Source organism: Rhinopithecus bieti, unplaced genomic scaffold (genome assembly GCF_001698545.2).
Source record: "Rhinopithecus bieti isolate Rb0 unplaced genomic scaffold, ASM169854v2 scaffold_68516, whole genome shotgun sequence".
Taxonomy (NCBI): Eukaryota; Metazoa; Chordata; class Mammalia; order Primates; family Cercopithecidae; genus Rhinopithecus; species Rhinopithecus bieti.
Genome location: NW_016825834.1, coordinates 294350 through 309269, shown reverse-complemented (window position 1 = coordinate 309269; position 14920 = coordinate 294350). Strand labels below are relative to the sequence as shown.

The following is a 14920-nucleotide window of genomic DNA, read 5'->3' as shown; positions in this document are numbered from 1 at the left end:
AGTGGTGCGATCTTGGCTCACTGCAACCTCCGCCTCCCAGGTTCAAGTGATTCTCCTGCCTCAGCCTCCTGAGTAGCTGGGATTACAGGCGTGCACCACCACAGCTGGCTAATTTTTGTATTTTTAGTAGAGATGGGGTTTCACCATATTGGTCAGGCTGGTCTTGAACTCCTGACCTTGTGATCCGCCCGCCTCAGCCACCCAAAGTGCTGGGATTACAGGCATGAGCCACCACACCCAGCCATTTTTTTTTGTTTTTTAAGTAAGACCCAAATACTTAATAAGATGTAACAGTCTCAACAGAGAACATCTTACATATATGGAGAAATTTCACTCAACATATCCCTTTTGTAGAATTAAAGTTTGCAAGGTAAATGATTTTATTTCTTTCTTTTTGGTTAATACTTTTAGAGTTGGCATTTTGAACATAGTGACATGCAAGCACATGGGGTAAAATGAATTAACTAGCAGCAACAGCAGCAGCCACAGCATATAGCCTTGGATATGTTAACTTTCTGAAAGCATGGCTGTCAAAGTATAACTCAAACGGGATCTCTATTTGTGAAATTGTGGTAATCAGAGTAAATATTTTTTTTTATTCAGTTCAGGTTACTGTGTGGTCAGACTGTTACCTGTAGGTGCATTTTAACTAGCAAATGAATCAGTTAAATGTTGAATCAGACTAGTATTTGCCAAGCCTTTAAAACTGCCATTTGTTTGTCATCACCCAAAAAGAATGTAATATTTGCCAAATGCTATTTCTGGCTCATCTAATCAGGTACTAAGGTTCTGGTGGAAGCTACTGATTGTTTCAAAGACCAGACATTTTCTTCCTCTGAAGGAAAATAGAATATTCTTTACGGGAGAAATTTAGAGAACTATAGCAAATAGTATTGCTGTGGGGATTTTTGGATATGAAGGCAGAGATTTGGAAATCCAAGCTAAAATTATCAACTACATTTAGACTATTTTTCTGTCTTTCAATAGTTCAGACAGTTGAAAGACCTCTTGGGGCAGTGAATTTTGCAGGTTATTACTAAATAACAGTTTAAAAATGAATTATAGGCCAGGCACGGTGGCTCAAGCCTGTAATCCCAGCACTTTGGGAGGCCGAGACGGGCGGATCACGAGGTCAGGAGATCGAGACCATCCTGGCTAACACGGTGAAACCCTGTCTCTACTGAAAAATACAAAAAAACTTGCCGGGCGAGGTGGCGGGCGCCTGTAGTCCCAGTTACTCGGGAGGCTGAGGCAGGACAATGGCGTAAACCCGGGGGGCGGAGCTTGCAGTGAGCTGAGATCCGGCCACTGCACACCAGCCCGGGCGACAGAGCGAGACTCCATCTCAAAAAAAGAAAAAAAAAAAAAAAAAAAGAAGAATTATAAGCTTGCCCTTAATTTTATAAAGTTAAGGTTAAAAGACTGGCCATATTTCAAACTGAAACATAGTTTCCTGTACATATGATTTTCTCAAAATTTTGAAGACAGATCACAGAATTTAAGGAAACTCCAGGATTTGACTGTTAAAAACCTTATTTATGACCCCGGTGAAGCGAGAGGACAATCAATATAGCAGCTAGAAAACCCAAGTTTATATTGGGAAACATATTTCTCAACTCACACCTTTCAGGGACAGTTAAGAGAAGTTTGAAAATTAAAATGTCTTTGTAAATAAATTTAAAAGAGTAAAAAACACGCACACAACATATTGTTTAATAATTCGTAATGCAAAGAATGCTACAGAGTGAAATCAGGATTTGGAAAGAGGTAATCAAAAACCAAAGGTTAAAAGTGGCTCATATAACTTGAAAATTTTTAGATCAATGGAATGCCACTTTGACAAAGTTTTACTGTCACCTGTTAATGAAATGACTTACATTTTTGGAAGGGTTCCTATTCGGTATCTAGTCTGACCTCGCCTACTCGAGTAGTTCTCTCTAGTATCCTTGCCAGTCTTTGGCTTCTAAGATCTGAGAATTTCTGGGGATGGGGAGTTCGAGTCACAATATTAAGCACTAGTTTGAAGCCAGCTCCAGGGTAAAGTCCGTGTCTTTAACTCTCCACCACTCCACTCCAAGGTGCCTCATAAGGTTGGTCCGTCAACTCTGCATTATATGGCCTCAACAACGAAATTAAAACACATACTTTAACCTCCAGAGGCTCCTTTGGCAGTGCAAGTATGTCACTTCGGATCTGGCTAACTAACTTTCCAGGCTGATCTTAAGCAGCATTCACCAAATTACCGATACGACAGCCAGGCCCATTTCATTGGTTAAGCTCTTTCACGCTTTTCAGACTCTATTAAGCCCCTTCCTCTCCAGGGCTGTTAACAAGTCTCCACTGCGGAGAAGCTTTTTTCATTTTCCACTCCGCCTCTGCTCCTTAAATTAGGCATTTCGTCCATAATCAACTACGGCGCTTCTCAAATACCTACACCTGTATTTTAGCGCTTTGGGCTCAAACGATTATCACACAGTGTGCGAGACTCTTTCCAATGAATGAAAGGTCAATCTAGCAGGAAGGCGCCAGAGAGGCTATTTTTGATGAGGAGGCAGTCTGAACCGTATTTGCCTAGCCTCCCGTAGCTCCGCGGGCGCTTCGAGGGCACCACGCACTGAAAGGATGGGCGGGGCTTGCCCGGACCCTCCCGGCCTCCACCGGCGGGCCAGCCTCCAGGTTTCCCGGCAAGCTCCGAAACCCAGAGGAGGTGGGGAAAGGAGGTCACCGCGCCTGCGTGTTAGGAGGTGTGACCCGGGTGGGAAAGCTCTCCGCGTCCGCCATTTTGGCTGCCTCTGTCGGTCTGTTCAGTTACCACGTGAACCGCCGACGGAGACCCGTAGTGGGGGAGGCGGCGGCAGCGTTAAGTGAGAAAGGAAAAAAGACAACGAGGAAAAAGGAGGTGTCCGGGTAGGGCAACGCGGCGACACCCGAGGCCTGGTGGCGGCGGCGGATCGGTATATTCAAGGCTGAAGCAGCTAGGTAACGGCAGCGGCGACGGTCGGACAAACTGACTGACCGAGCCGGGTGGTGGCGGGAGCAGCAGGAGCAGCCGGAACGATGCCGGCCGTGAGCCTCCCGCCCAAGGAGAATGCGCTCTTCAAGCGGATCTTGGTAAGTGTGAGGCTCCAGGCAAGCAGTGGGGAGGATTTAGCCGATAACTGGGCCTGTCACCCCTAACCTCGGCCCGGCGGGCACTGAGCCACTCCCGCCCGGGACCCCGCCTTCATAGTCCTCGTCAGGCCGAAGGCATTGCTTTGCCCCCTTTCTGTGGTTCCTACTATGGCCCGCGCGCCAGGGACCACAGGCTTCTTCTTTGCATCCCCACGCTTGAGGCCCTGGTTCCGGACTAGGCCCCGATCTCCTGGCTTCTAGACTGCCGGTTCTCATTCTCCCCGATCTAGGGGAGGAGAGGCCCGGCCTTTGGCGGGCAAGTGGGCAACACCGGCAGGAGTCGCGGCCCGGTTGGTGTGGGAACCCTGCCGGCAGGCCGGGGTGGCACCCTTGGAAGGAACAGGTGGTGCGGATGCAGCAGGCTCATTCATTGCCTAAACGCGGTTCTCCCTCCATCATCTGTCCCTACCTCTTCCTCCTCTCTTGGGATTCACCTGTCTCCGCCCGGCCCGGGGTCAAATGACCTGAGAGGAGGGAAAGAAAGAGTTCAGAGAAGGAAAGAAAGCTTTTCAAACGACTGCCTCCTTGTAGTCCGTTGCATACTGGAGTCTTCGGTGCCTCTGCCTCCCTTGTTCTCTTGTTCCTGGAGTAGGGATGAGGCATTTATTTCTTAGTTTCCGAGCGGGAAACAGCCCCACCCCGTCACTCTTCTCGGGAGGTGGGGCCCATTGGCGAGGGGGCGGTTCGGTAGGAAGTAAAAAGTTGAGTCTTTAGTTGAAACGTTCCAGACCTAGACTTTTCTTATACACTGAAGTGTATTAACACATGCAAAAACTTAGCAGAGAAAAGAGAATATAAGAACTTTTGAGAAGGATTTTGTTGACGCTAACTCAGACTTATTCCCTACATTTCAAATGTGTGCAGTTTGCATTTTTTTAAACCATAAATGCATTGATGTTTGTTGGGACTGTTTACATTTTAAAATATGTCCTGTAGCCTGGGAACTATAATTAACACATCGTAGTACATTTTTTGTTTGGCATTTAGTATGTGGGTTGCCCCTTTCACGCAAACTTTTCCTTATGATAGAATTAACTGTGTTTGCCAAATTTAAGACTTTTAAAATTTAGGATGTGTGTGAAAGTGTTAACCTTTTCCCCAGCAGTTATAATTTATTTCACCTGTTTGAAAAGTAGAACAACTCTAGGGATTCAGTTTTTCTAGAAATAAATAATCATGCATTTGAACTAATTTTGATTTTACGAAAGTGTCCATATGCCTTACAGATTTAGTGAATTCATGTTGAAAAATATTTGAACGTCACATCCAGTGTCGGAAAACTGTTACCCTGAAATTCTTATTGGCATTTTGTTTTGTTTTCTTTTAAGACTAAGAGTGTCGTTGGAGCTGTAAAGTAGTTTTAGGAAGAAAGTTATTTTAAACCGTTAAAAGACTAATTGGTGTGCAGGTAGAACTATAACATAAGTTTATAATGACAATTTATCTTTAACCTCTTCACAATTCTTTATTTTGAAAAAAAAAGAAAAGTTGAGAGAACAAGGAACACTCCTAAACCTTTACTTAAATTTAACACTTGATATTTTGCCATATATGCTTTCTCTCTCACTATGTATATGTTTAATACATTTGTATACAAGTAAGTTGTAGACATAAAACTTATCTCTAGGCTGGGCACGGTGGCTCATACCTGTAATACCAACACTTTGGGAGGCTCAGGCGGATGGATCACTTGAGGTCAGGAGTTCGAGACCAGGCTGGCCAACTTAGTGAAATCCTGTCTCTACTAAAAATACAAAAATTAGTCAGCAGTGGTGGTGTGCGCCTGTAGTCTCAGCTACTAGGGAGGCTGAGGCACAAGAATCGCTTGAACCTGGGAGGTGGAGGTTGCAGTTCCAGCCTGGGCAACAGAGCGAGACTGTCTCAAAAACAAAAAATTTCATCTCTAAATACTTCAACAAGCATCTCCTAAGAATAAGGACATCGTCTTGTATACTTTTACCAGTCATTCTCTAATATTGTCTAATATCTGGTTCATATTAAGATTTTCTCAAGTGTTAGCACTTTTTAAATAAATCAAACTTTTAATTTTGAGAAGACTGTATAATTACATAGTTTAAGGAATAATACAGTGCACTTTACTCAGTTTTCCCAACACTAACACCTTGCAAAACCATGGTTCGTTATTAAACATTGATACAATCCACCAGTCTTATTCACATATCCCCAGTTTACTTGTACATGTGTGTGAGTGCTCGCGCACGCGGGTGCAGTCATCCCTTGGTATCTGTCGGGGGTTGATTTCAGGATCCCGCGAGATTCCAAAATTTGCAGGTGTTTGAGTCCCTTATATGAAGTGGTGTAGTATTTGCATATAACCTATGCAGATCACCTGTACACTTTAAATATCTCTAGATTACTTATAATACCTAATGCAATATTAATGTTACATAGTTATACTGTATTTTTAAAATTTGTATTTTTTATTATGCTTTTTAAAAATAGTTTTTACCTATGGATGCAGACACCAAGGATAATGAGAGCTGACTGTATTTACTTCTGTGCAGTGTTATCCTATGTATAGATTGCACCACTACAATTAGGCTACAGAACAGTTCCCTCAGTCCAAAGTACCCCTCTGTTGCCCTTTTAGAACCACATCCATCATCTGTCCCACCCCACTCCCATCCCCTGTCGCTGCAGGCTCCAGCAATCAGTACATGTCCTCTATTTGTATAATTTTGCCATTCCCAGTGTGTTTACTAAAAATAATCATACAGTATACAACTTTTTGGGTTTAGAGATAGAGTCTTCCTCTGTTGCCCAGGCTGGAGTGTAGTGACTGTTTATAGGCTCTATCAATAGGGCACTGTAACCTCAAACTACTGGGCTCAAGCACTCCTTCCTCTTCAGCCTCTGGAGTAGCTGGGATCACGGAAGGGCTATTACATCCAGCTAATAGTTTATTCCTTTTTATTGCCAAGTAATATTCCATGATACGGATGTACCACAGTGTGTTTAACCATCCATAGAATGGCAATTTTTGATTAAACATCTTAAATATTTTTTTTGTGGTAGTGTTAGTGGGGCAAAACCTGTAAGTTCATTGCTAAAATCACAGTGCTGTAGATCTGTTGATAAGTTATATGTGAGAGAAATGTGAAAATCACTAAATGAAAGAAAAGTAAAGGAGCTAAAATGTCTTTATTGTTCTCATACGTTAGGAATGAAGAAAGTATTACTGACCAAAAGGGTAATATTGGTTTTTTGAAATTGCTTCAGTTTCTTGAGATTCAATAGTAAGTTAGTGCTTTTGATTTTAAGATTTTTTTTTTTTTGCCCTGATAAAGGAAACATTGGACTTTTAATGTGATGTGTGTGCTGTATGTAATCAAGTGTTGCTAGGTTGGTAACTTCTTTTTTTTTTTTTGAGACGGAGTTTCACTCTTGTTGCCCAGGCTGGAGGGCAATGGCGTGATCTCGGCTTACCGAAACCTCTGCCTCCCAGGTTCAAGCAATTCTGCCTCAGCCTCCCAAGTAGCTGGGATTACAGGCATGTGCCACCACGCCTGGCTAATTTTGTATTTTTAGTAGAGATGTGGTTTCTCCATGTTGGTCAGGCTCGTCTCAAACTCCCAACCTCAAGTGATCCAACTGCCTCGGCCTCCCAAAATGCTGGGATTACAGGCCTGAGCCACTGTTCCTGGCCACTTGGTAACTTTTTAAATCATTCCTGCAGCATTCAACTTTTGAGCTGCTACTTTGTTAGTTGTACTGTGCTTGTTATGATAAACTTATGTAGGAAATGCAGTTAGTTTGTATTTCAAAATAAACATTTTTTTCCTTAATTTTTTCATGGAAACCTGGTTTACACATAAGTTTGCAAAAATTTTAGAGTTTCTGCAGCGGATTTGCCTGGCTTGATCTAGTCTAGTTGATTTCTAAAATTCAGTTTTTTTTGTATATTTTCCCTTTTTTTTTTTCGATATTACTCTACCGTTTTCTGACTAAAGCATGGTCATAAGTTAGTCAAAATGCTTGCATAGTGTTTCTTGCTGATAATTTGTCTAGAAAAAGAACAGGGTGAATTTAATGTGACATATACTATATAAGAGTTTATTTTATTTTATTTGTTTGTTTGAGACAGAGTTTTGCTCTGTCGCCCAGGTTGGAGTGCAGTGGTGTGATTTTGGCTCACTGGAACCTCTGCCTCCTGGGTTCATGCCTCAGCCTCCCAAGTAGCTGGGATTACAGGCGTCTGCTACCACACTCGGCTAATTTTTTTGTATTTTTAGTAGAGATGGGGTTTCACCGTGTTAGCCAGGCTGGTCTTGAACTAGTGACCTCAAGTGTTCTGCCCGTTTCGGCCTCCCAAAGTTCTGGGATTACAAGTAGGAGCCACTGCGCCCGGCCCTATGTAAGAGTTTAAGGAAGACTTGTGTTTGCCAGATGCTGTTTTTTGTTTTGTTTTGTATTTATAAACTGTTTTAACTTACTTGGAAAATTAAGTCATTAGAAAATTGTGGCCTTTGCCTACTGTTGATGCTATTTGTTTATGTAAAAGTTTGAGGATGTTACCAGATTTTTACACCACTTTGTTAGGATCTAGGTTAAGGGTAGGAAAAATGAGGTTGCCAGGGTAGAACGAAATCTACACCTTATATTTTAACCCACTTGGAAAAGGTGGACATACCCTAATGCCTTTCAATCAAGTGTTGGTAGGTTGGTTGCTGTTGCTGCTGCTTCCTTCTCTCTTTTTTGCTCTTCAAATGTTAATGTCAGTTATAAGAAAAATTTAAGTTGGGAATAGTTAAAATATTGTACATCAGTAAATGTAGTTTTGGACCTTAGCCTGAATGATTTATATTGTTAGTTATAAGTGTTAAAGGATAGAATTTTATTTTAATTTTTTTATTATACTTTAAGTTCTAGGGTATGTGTGCACAACGTGCAGGTTTGTTACATATGTATACATGTGCCATGTTGGTGTTCTGCACCCATTAACTCGTCATTTACATTAGGTATATCTCCTAATGCTATCCCTCCCCGCTCCCCCCACCCCAGGACAGGCCCCAGTGTATGATGTTCCTCACCCTGTATCCAAGTGTTCTCATTGTTCAGTTCCCACCTATGAGTGAGAACATGCAGAGTTTGGTTTTTAACGGACAGAATTTTTCTTTCCTAGAAAAGTGGTGAGAGAAGTTAAAATAGCATTATGATTATGTTTGTGATTTGTCACTATTTGCCAGGTAAAATGAGAAATCTACCATTTGCCAGGCTCTGCTCTAGGTGCTTTAGAATAGCACTGCACAGTAGAATTTTCTGTGATGATGGAAATATTTGTTATCTGCTTTAATACGATAGCCATTGGCCATGTGTAGGTTTGTTTTTTGTTGTACTTAAGACAGGGTCTAATTCTATCACACAGGCTGGAGTGCAGTGGTTTGATCATGGCTCACTGCAACCTCCACCTCCTGGGTTCAAGCTGTCTTCCCAGCTCAGTCTCCCAAGTAGCTGTGACTACAGGCGTGCCACCATGTCTGGCTAATTTTCGTATTTTTGGTAGAGACGGGGTTTCGCCATGTTGGCCAGGCTAGTCTTGAACTCCTGGGATCAAGCAGTCCTCCTGCCTCGGCCTCCCAAAGTGCTGAGATTACAAGTGTGAGCTACTGTGCCTGGCCTGGCCACATGTAATTATTGCACACTTGAAATATGGATAGTGCAACTGAGGAAATGAATTTTTAATTAATCTTAATTTAAATTCAAATAGTCACATGTGGTGAATGGTTACCATTTTGGACACAGCATGCTTTATTTAGAGTCCTTTCTTAATTCTCAAAACTTTTCAAGGTGGGGACATTTTTATTAAGCAAACAGACTGAGATTAAGCTAGTGTTAGTTACAGTCTGGACTAAAACTTTTTTTTCTTTTCAGGGCACTTAACATCACACTCCTGCCTAGTGTTTAACTATTTAGGGGAGGGGTATAGGAGGAGAGTGAGGGAATTCTTTGTTAGGCAAAAGAGTAGTAATACCTATTAGGTGGCTGCATATGTTGTATAATAGGTAAATTATTATTATTATTTTTTTAGGACAGAGTCTCCCTCTGTCGTCCAGGCTGGAGTGCAATGGCACAACCTTGGCTCACTGCAAGCTCTGCCTCTGCCTCATGCCATTCTCCTGCCTCAGCCTCCCAAGTAGCTGGGACTACAGGCGCCCGCCACCACGCCTGGCTAATGTTTTGTATTTTTAGTAGAGACAGGGTTTCACCATGTTAGCCAGGATGGTCTCAATCTCCTGACTTTGTGATCCCCCCGCCTTAGCCTCCCAAAGTGCTGGGATTACAGTCTTGAGCCATTGAGATACAATGCCCGGCCCATTGTATAATAGGTAAATTATTTTATGTGATTTATTTTCTCTGGGAAAGTTGCTGTTTCTGCTAGTTAATGATACTTAGTTTAGCTTTAGTTGCTGATGAAATTTAGATTAGGAATTGTTAGCAAGTAGGTGTCCATATGCACATGAAAGGTTAACTGATTAAATTTCTTTGTGACAGAATTCTACTTTTGCAACTAAGAGTGGACAATAACTTTGAAATTGGTTTTAATATACTTTTGCTTGTACTTTATTTAGAATATAACAAAAAATAAAAAAATGGAAACAAAGTTTGGTCTGTTCTGAAATCCCCTTCTGAACATAGTAGTTAATCATAAGTTTATTTTTTTGAGATGGAATCTCGCTCTTGTTGTCCAGGCTGGAGTACAGTGGTTCGATCTCGGCTCACTGCAACCTCCAGCTCACTGCAACCTTCGGCTCCCAGGTTCGAGTGATTCTCCTGCCTCAGCTTCCCCAGTAGCTGGGATTACAGGATTACCACCATGCCCGGCTAAGTTTTGTATTTTTAGTAGAGACGGGGTTTCTCCATGTTGGCCAGGCTGGTCTCAAACTGCTCACCTCGGGTGATCTACCCACCTCAGCCTCCCAAGTGCTGGGATTACAGGCGTGAGCCACCACGCCCTGCTGCCAGTCATAAGTTTAAACTAGGATAAATTATTCCATAAAAGTATATCAGAAAACAAAATGCAGTTTTGCTATTTTATATATGTATATATAATGTGTATATAATTATTATAAAAATTACAAAATAATTTTTCTGTAAAAATCTAGTGAGGGTCGGGCGTGGTAACTCATACTTGTAATCCCAGCACTTTGGGAGGCTGAGGCAGGTGGATGACCTGAGGTCAGGAGTTCGAGACCAGCCTGGCCAACATGGTGAAACCCCGTCTCTACTAGAAGTACAAAAGTTAGCCAGGTGTGGTGGCAGGCACCTGTAATCCCAGCTACTTGGGAGGCTGAGGCAGGAGAATCGCTTGAACCCAGGATGTGGAGGTTGCAGTGAGCCAAGATCGCGCCATTGCACTCCAGCCTGGGGGACGAGAGTGAAACTTTGTCTCAAAAAAAAAAAAAAAAAAAAAAGACTAGTGAGAAGTGAAAATCTTTTAATAATGTGGTAAATTTATTCTTTGCTTGCTTTTTAAATTTGTGTTTGTGTGTGTGCGTGCGTGCGTGTGTGCGCATATGCACGTGGGACCAGAATTTCACTATGTTGCCCAGGCTAGTCCTGAGCTCAAGTGATCCTCCTGCTTCAGCCTCCCAAGTAGCTGAGATTATGGTACATGCTACTGTGCCTGGCCTGTTTGCTTACTTTTTAATTTTTGTTTTTCTGGAATGAGATGTAGTATGAATGAAGAAATAAATATTTTTTTTGTTTTAAACTGACAGCATATATTTTATTTTATTATTTTATTTATTTTTTATTTTTTTTTGAGACGGAGTCTCACTGTCACCCAGGCTGGAGTACAGTGGCGGGATCTCAGCTCACTGCAAGCTCCGCCTCCCGGGTTCACGCCATTCTCCTGCCTCAGCCTCCCGAGTAGCTGGGACTACAGGCGCCGGCCACCACGCCCGACTAGTTTTGTATTTTTTAGTAGAGACGGGGTTTCACCATGTTAGCCAGGATGGTCTCGATCTCCTGACCTCGTGATCCGCCTGTCTCGGCCTCCCAAAGTGCTGGGATTACAGGCTTGAGCCACCGCGCCCGGCCTGACAGCATATATTTTTAAAATTCTGTATTGTGTTACAAACGTGAAATGTTTCAAAAAATGATTCTTTTGTGTCAAGAGAGTGGGTTAAAAATACTTGTTTGTGCAGAGTGACCACAGTTCAGTTTTCAATAGTAGTAGATAGACAACACTATATTTTCAGAAAAGCAGACTAAAGCTTAAAAGGGAACTGAATTTAATATTCCATTCTTTAGATGTGTCAAAGTGTTGAAGTCCTGGGTCATTATTGGAGCTAGTTATCTGATGATAATAGAATTGCCATCCAAACTATTGAAGCGCTCCTTAAAGAACAGTTTCCAGAGAGGCAGGCATGGTGCTCGGTGTGATTGGGGGACTGGAGAGATACTGTCCAGCTGGCCTCAACTGAAGGGATCTCTCTCCTTAGTGTGCAGTCTTATATCTTTTGATATTTCTGCTTCTGACAATGCAGTTCTGACAGCATTGATTCAATATATCTTCTTTCTTCATAAAGGCATTTTTGGACATAAAAAGCTAGGTCATATAAAGGGTCATATATATGCAAAGGACTGTTGAGAATTTTCTCCCCAGATACCTGCGTGACTCATTTTCTTATTTGTTTTAGGACTTCTGCTCACGTGTCCTTTATTTATTTTTTATTTTAAATTTTATTTTTATTATTTTTTGAGACAGGGTTTCTGTCTGTCACCCAGCCTGGCATGCAGTGGCACAATTTTAGTTTACTGCAACCTCCGCCTCCTGAGTTCAAGCGATTCTCCTGCCTCAGCTTCCTGAGTAGCTGGGATTCCAGGTGCTTGCCACCAGGCCTGGCTAATTTTTGTACTTTAGTACAGACTGGGTTTCACCATGTTGGCCAGGCTGGTCTCAAACTCCAGACTTCAGGTGATCCACCTGCCTCGGCCTCTCAAAATGCTGGGATTACAGGTGTGAGCCACCGTGCCTGGCCTAATTTAAAAAAATTTTTTTTTTTGAGACAAGGTCTCACTCTGTTGCCCAGGCTGAAGGTCTGGAGTGCAGTAGTGTGATCTTGGCCCACTGCAACGTCCGCCTCCTAGGTTGAAGCGATTCTCCCACCTTAACCTTCCGGGCAGCTGGGACTACAGGCACATGCCACCATGCCCAGCTAAACAGGTGTCCTTTAAATGTTATTTAGAGGCCTTCCTTGGCTAGCAGTCAGTCCTTCTCACCTTATTTTCTTATTTCTTACTTTATTCTCATTTATCAGCTTCTTACATTTACTTGTATATTTATCACATATTTTCCGCAATTAAAATGTAGATTTTATGAAGATAAGGATGTCTGCTAATGGCTCTATTCGCATTAGTTAAAATGGTGTACCATAGTAGATGTTTAATAAATATTTGTTATGTGAAGTGAGTGTGAAAACAGTGATTACAGGGCAAGAGAGAAAGATCTTTGGATTGTGTGCTTGCATAAATATTTGGAAAATGGAGTTAAGCTGGATTTTGGCATTACAGAGTACATTATTATATGAAGTAATTGTAGGATATTGGGCAGAGCCTGTATTATGTGGTAAGACTTTGAAGTTTAATTTATGAATGAATTATAGTATTTGTTTACATAGTCTTTCTTTCATCACAAAAGCGTAATAAGAGGAAACTTTTATTATTGTTTCTTTGGTTTTGGCATTGGAGGATAAATGGTATCAGGATTAAATGAGTTGGTTGTGAGGAGCCTGCTGCTGTATTAGAATCTTCAGATAGTAGGACTCAGTCATACGTCATTTCATAGAGCTTTACAACCGATTCTGACATGAAGTCAGGGTTGACGATCACTATATATGATATTAAGAAATGGACCTGTTATAAAATTTAAAATATAAAATGTTGAAGAGCTGGGCACAGGGGTGCATGCCAGTTACTCAGGAGTCTGAGGCAGCAAGATTTGGGTGAGCCCAGGAGTTCAAGGCTATAGTTTGTGATTATTGCCCCTGTGAATTGCTACTGCACTCCAGCCTGGGCACCATAGTGAAACTCCATCTCTTTAAAAAAAAATTAGAAGGAAAATAATTGTAGTGTAGAGTTGCTTTGTGTTTTCAGAAAATTTAAAATCAAGTTTAATTCTTGGTATGCTGAGAAGCTGATGTGGAAGAGAGAACAAGTCACTTAACAGTGAGCTTAGCCAGCAATCAGCATTCATATCTAAATACAAGTTTGTGCTCTATTTACAGGCAATATACTGTTGAGGAGACAAACGTAAGATTCTTAGTGAAAAATGGTTGTGAAAAGGATGTCAGTTGCCAATTCTGATAGTAAGAAGGGTGAGTGAAGAGGCTTAAATTCAGTGATAGTTATCAGTGTAAATGTTAGGGCGTGGAAGGAATTTTATGCTGTGGTTGTATTCTTTTGGAAATTTCCCTGAAATGTTAGCTGTAGGCTTAAACATCTAAGTTGTTTTATGATACGTGCTGTACAAACTTGTATTAAAGTTGTAACTTTAAGAACACTAGTCTAACTTGTTGCATGTGGTTTTTTTCCTCCTAGGTAAGATAGGAAATTATATTGTTCACTACTTAATGTGGCATTGAAATAATCCCTTACACTTTTAATTTAATTAAAGCAATCTTTCCTTTCCTGGTTATTTAGAAGTAAAATAGCTTGTAATCCCAGTGCTTTGGGAGGCCAGTGTGGAAGATCTCTTGAAGCCAGGAGTTCGAGACCAGCCTGGGCAACATAGCAAGGCTCTGTCTCTGTAAAAAATAAAAAAGTTACCTGGGTGTGGTGGTGGTGCAAACCTGTAGTCCCAGCTACTTGGGAGGCTGAGGTGGAGGACTGCTTGAGCTCATTGCAGTTCGAGACTGTAGTGAGCTATCATCATGCCGACGCACTCCAGCCTGGGTGGCTGAGACCTTGTCTGGGGGAAAAATAAGTAAAATAAAAATTGCAGTGTAAGAATTAAATGATGGACAGGTTGATGTTTTTGTTATCTGATGGGCTCTACTGCACTTTCTTTGGTTAGTATAATATGAGCAAATCTTCAGTTGAAATAATATGAAATTTCTACTAAAACACCTTGGGGAAATAATATTATTTGAAGCCAGTAATATTTTTAATCTTAAAGATTCCATTTGATTTTATTACTGAGGAGATTGTGTAAACATTCCTGAGTGGCATCTATAAGAGTTGTTTTATCTGATTACATGAAAGGAGAAGTGAAAGTTTGCTTTTAAAAACAATAGACCTAGGGAAAAAAAGCCTGGCCTTGGTTGGTTGTCTGCTTTTACACATGGTTGCTGTTCAAATTCAAATACTTCTTTTTCCTCTCACAATAAAATGGCTTACACTTAAAATGGGACTCTATTTTTCAGAGAGAAGTCGTTGGGTAGTACAAGATTACATTTAATTATCAATGCTTGAGGACTAAGTCAGAATTTTTAAGAAGGAGAACATTAAGCAAAGCAGTATTTATTTAGTATCTATTTTGAGCCAGATTTTATGCTCAACTTTTTACTTGTTAGCTGATACAAAGTTTGTGACACTCCCTTAAGGAAATTGTAGGTATAGCCAATACTAAATGACTACATTGTTACAGTATCTTTCTTTCTTTCTTTCTTTCTTTCTTTCTTTCTTTCTTTCTTTCTTTCTTTCTTTCTTTCTTTCTTTCTTTCTTTCTCTTTCCTTCTTTCTTTCTTTCTTTCTTTCTTTCTTTCTTTCTTTCTTTCTTTCTTTC

The 14920-nt window shown here is 41.2% G+C and overlaps 2 protein-coding genes across 2 annotated transcripts in view; one reads left to right on the top strand and one right to left on the bottom strand.

The window, feature by feature from the left end:
* NDUFC1 (NADH:ubiquinone oxidoreductase subunit C1) overlaps positions 1-2685 on the bottom strand; it is a 12068-nt gene extending 9383 nt beyond the window's left edge. Inside the window, exon 1 of the mRNA XM_017863174.1 lies at positions 1878-2685. The gene's annotated coding sequence lies outside the window, so the exon portion shown is untranslated. The remainder of the gene's footprint in view (positions 1-1877) is intronic.
* Positions 2686-2758: 73 nt separating this feature from the next.
* Positions 2759-14920, top strand: part of NAA15 (N-alpha-acetyltransferase 15, NatA auxiliary subunit) — a 92331-nt gene continuing 80169 nt past the window's right edge. The window contains 1 exon segment of the mRNA XM_017863172.1: positions 2759-3111. Coding sequence (XP_017718661.1) covers positions 3058-3111 — 54 coding nt within the window. The 5' untranslated portion in view covers positions 2759-3057.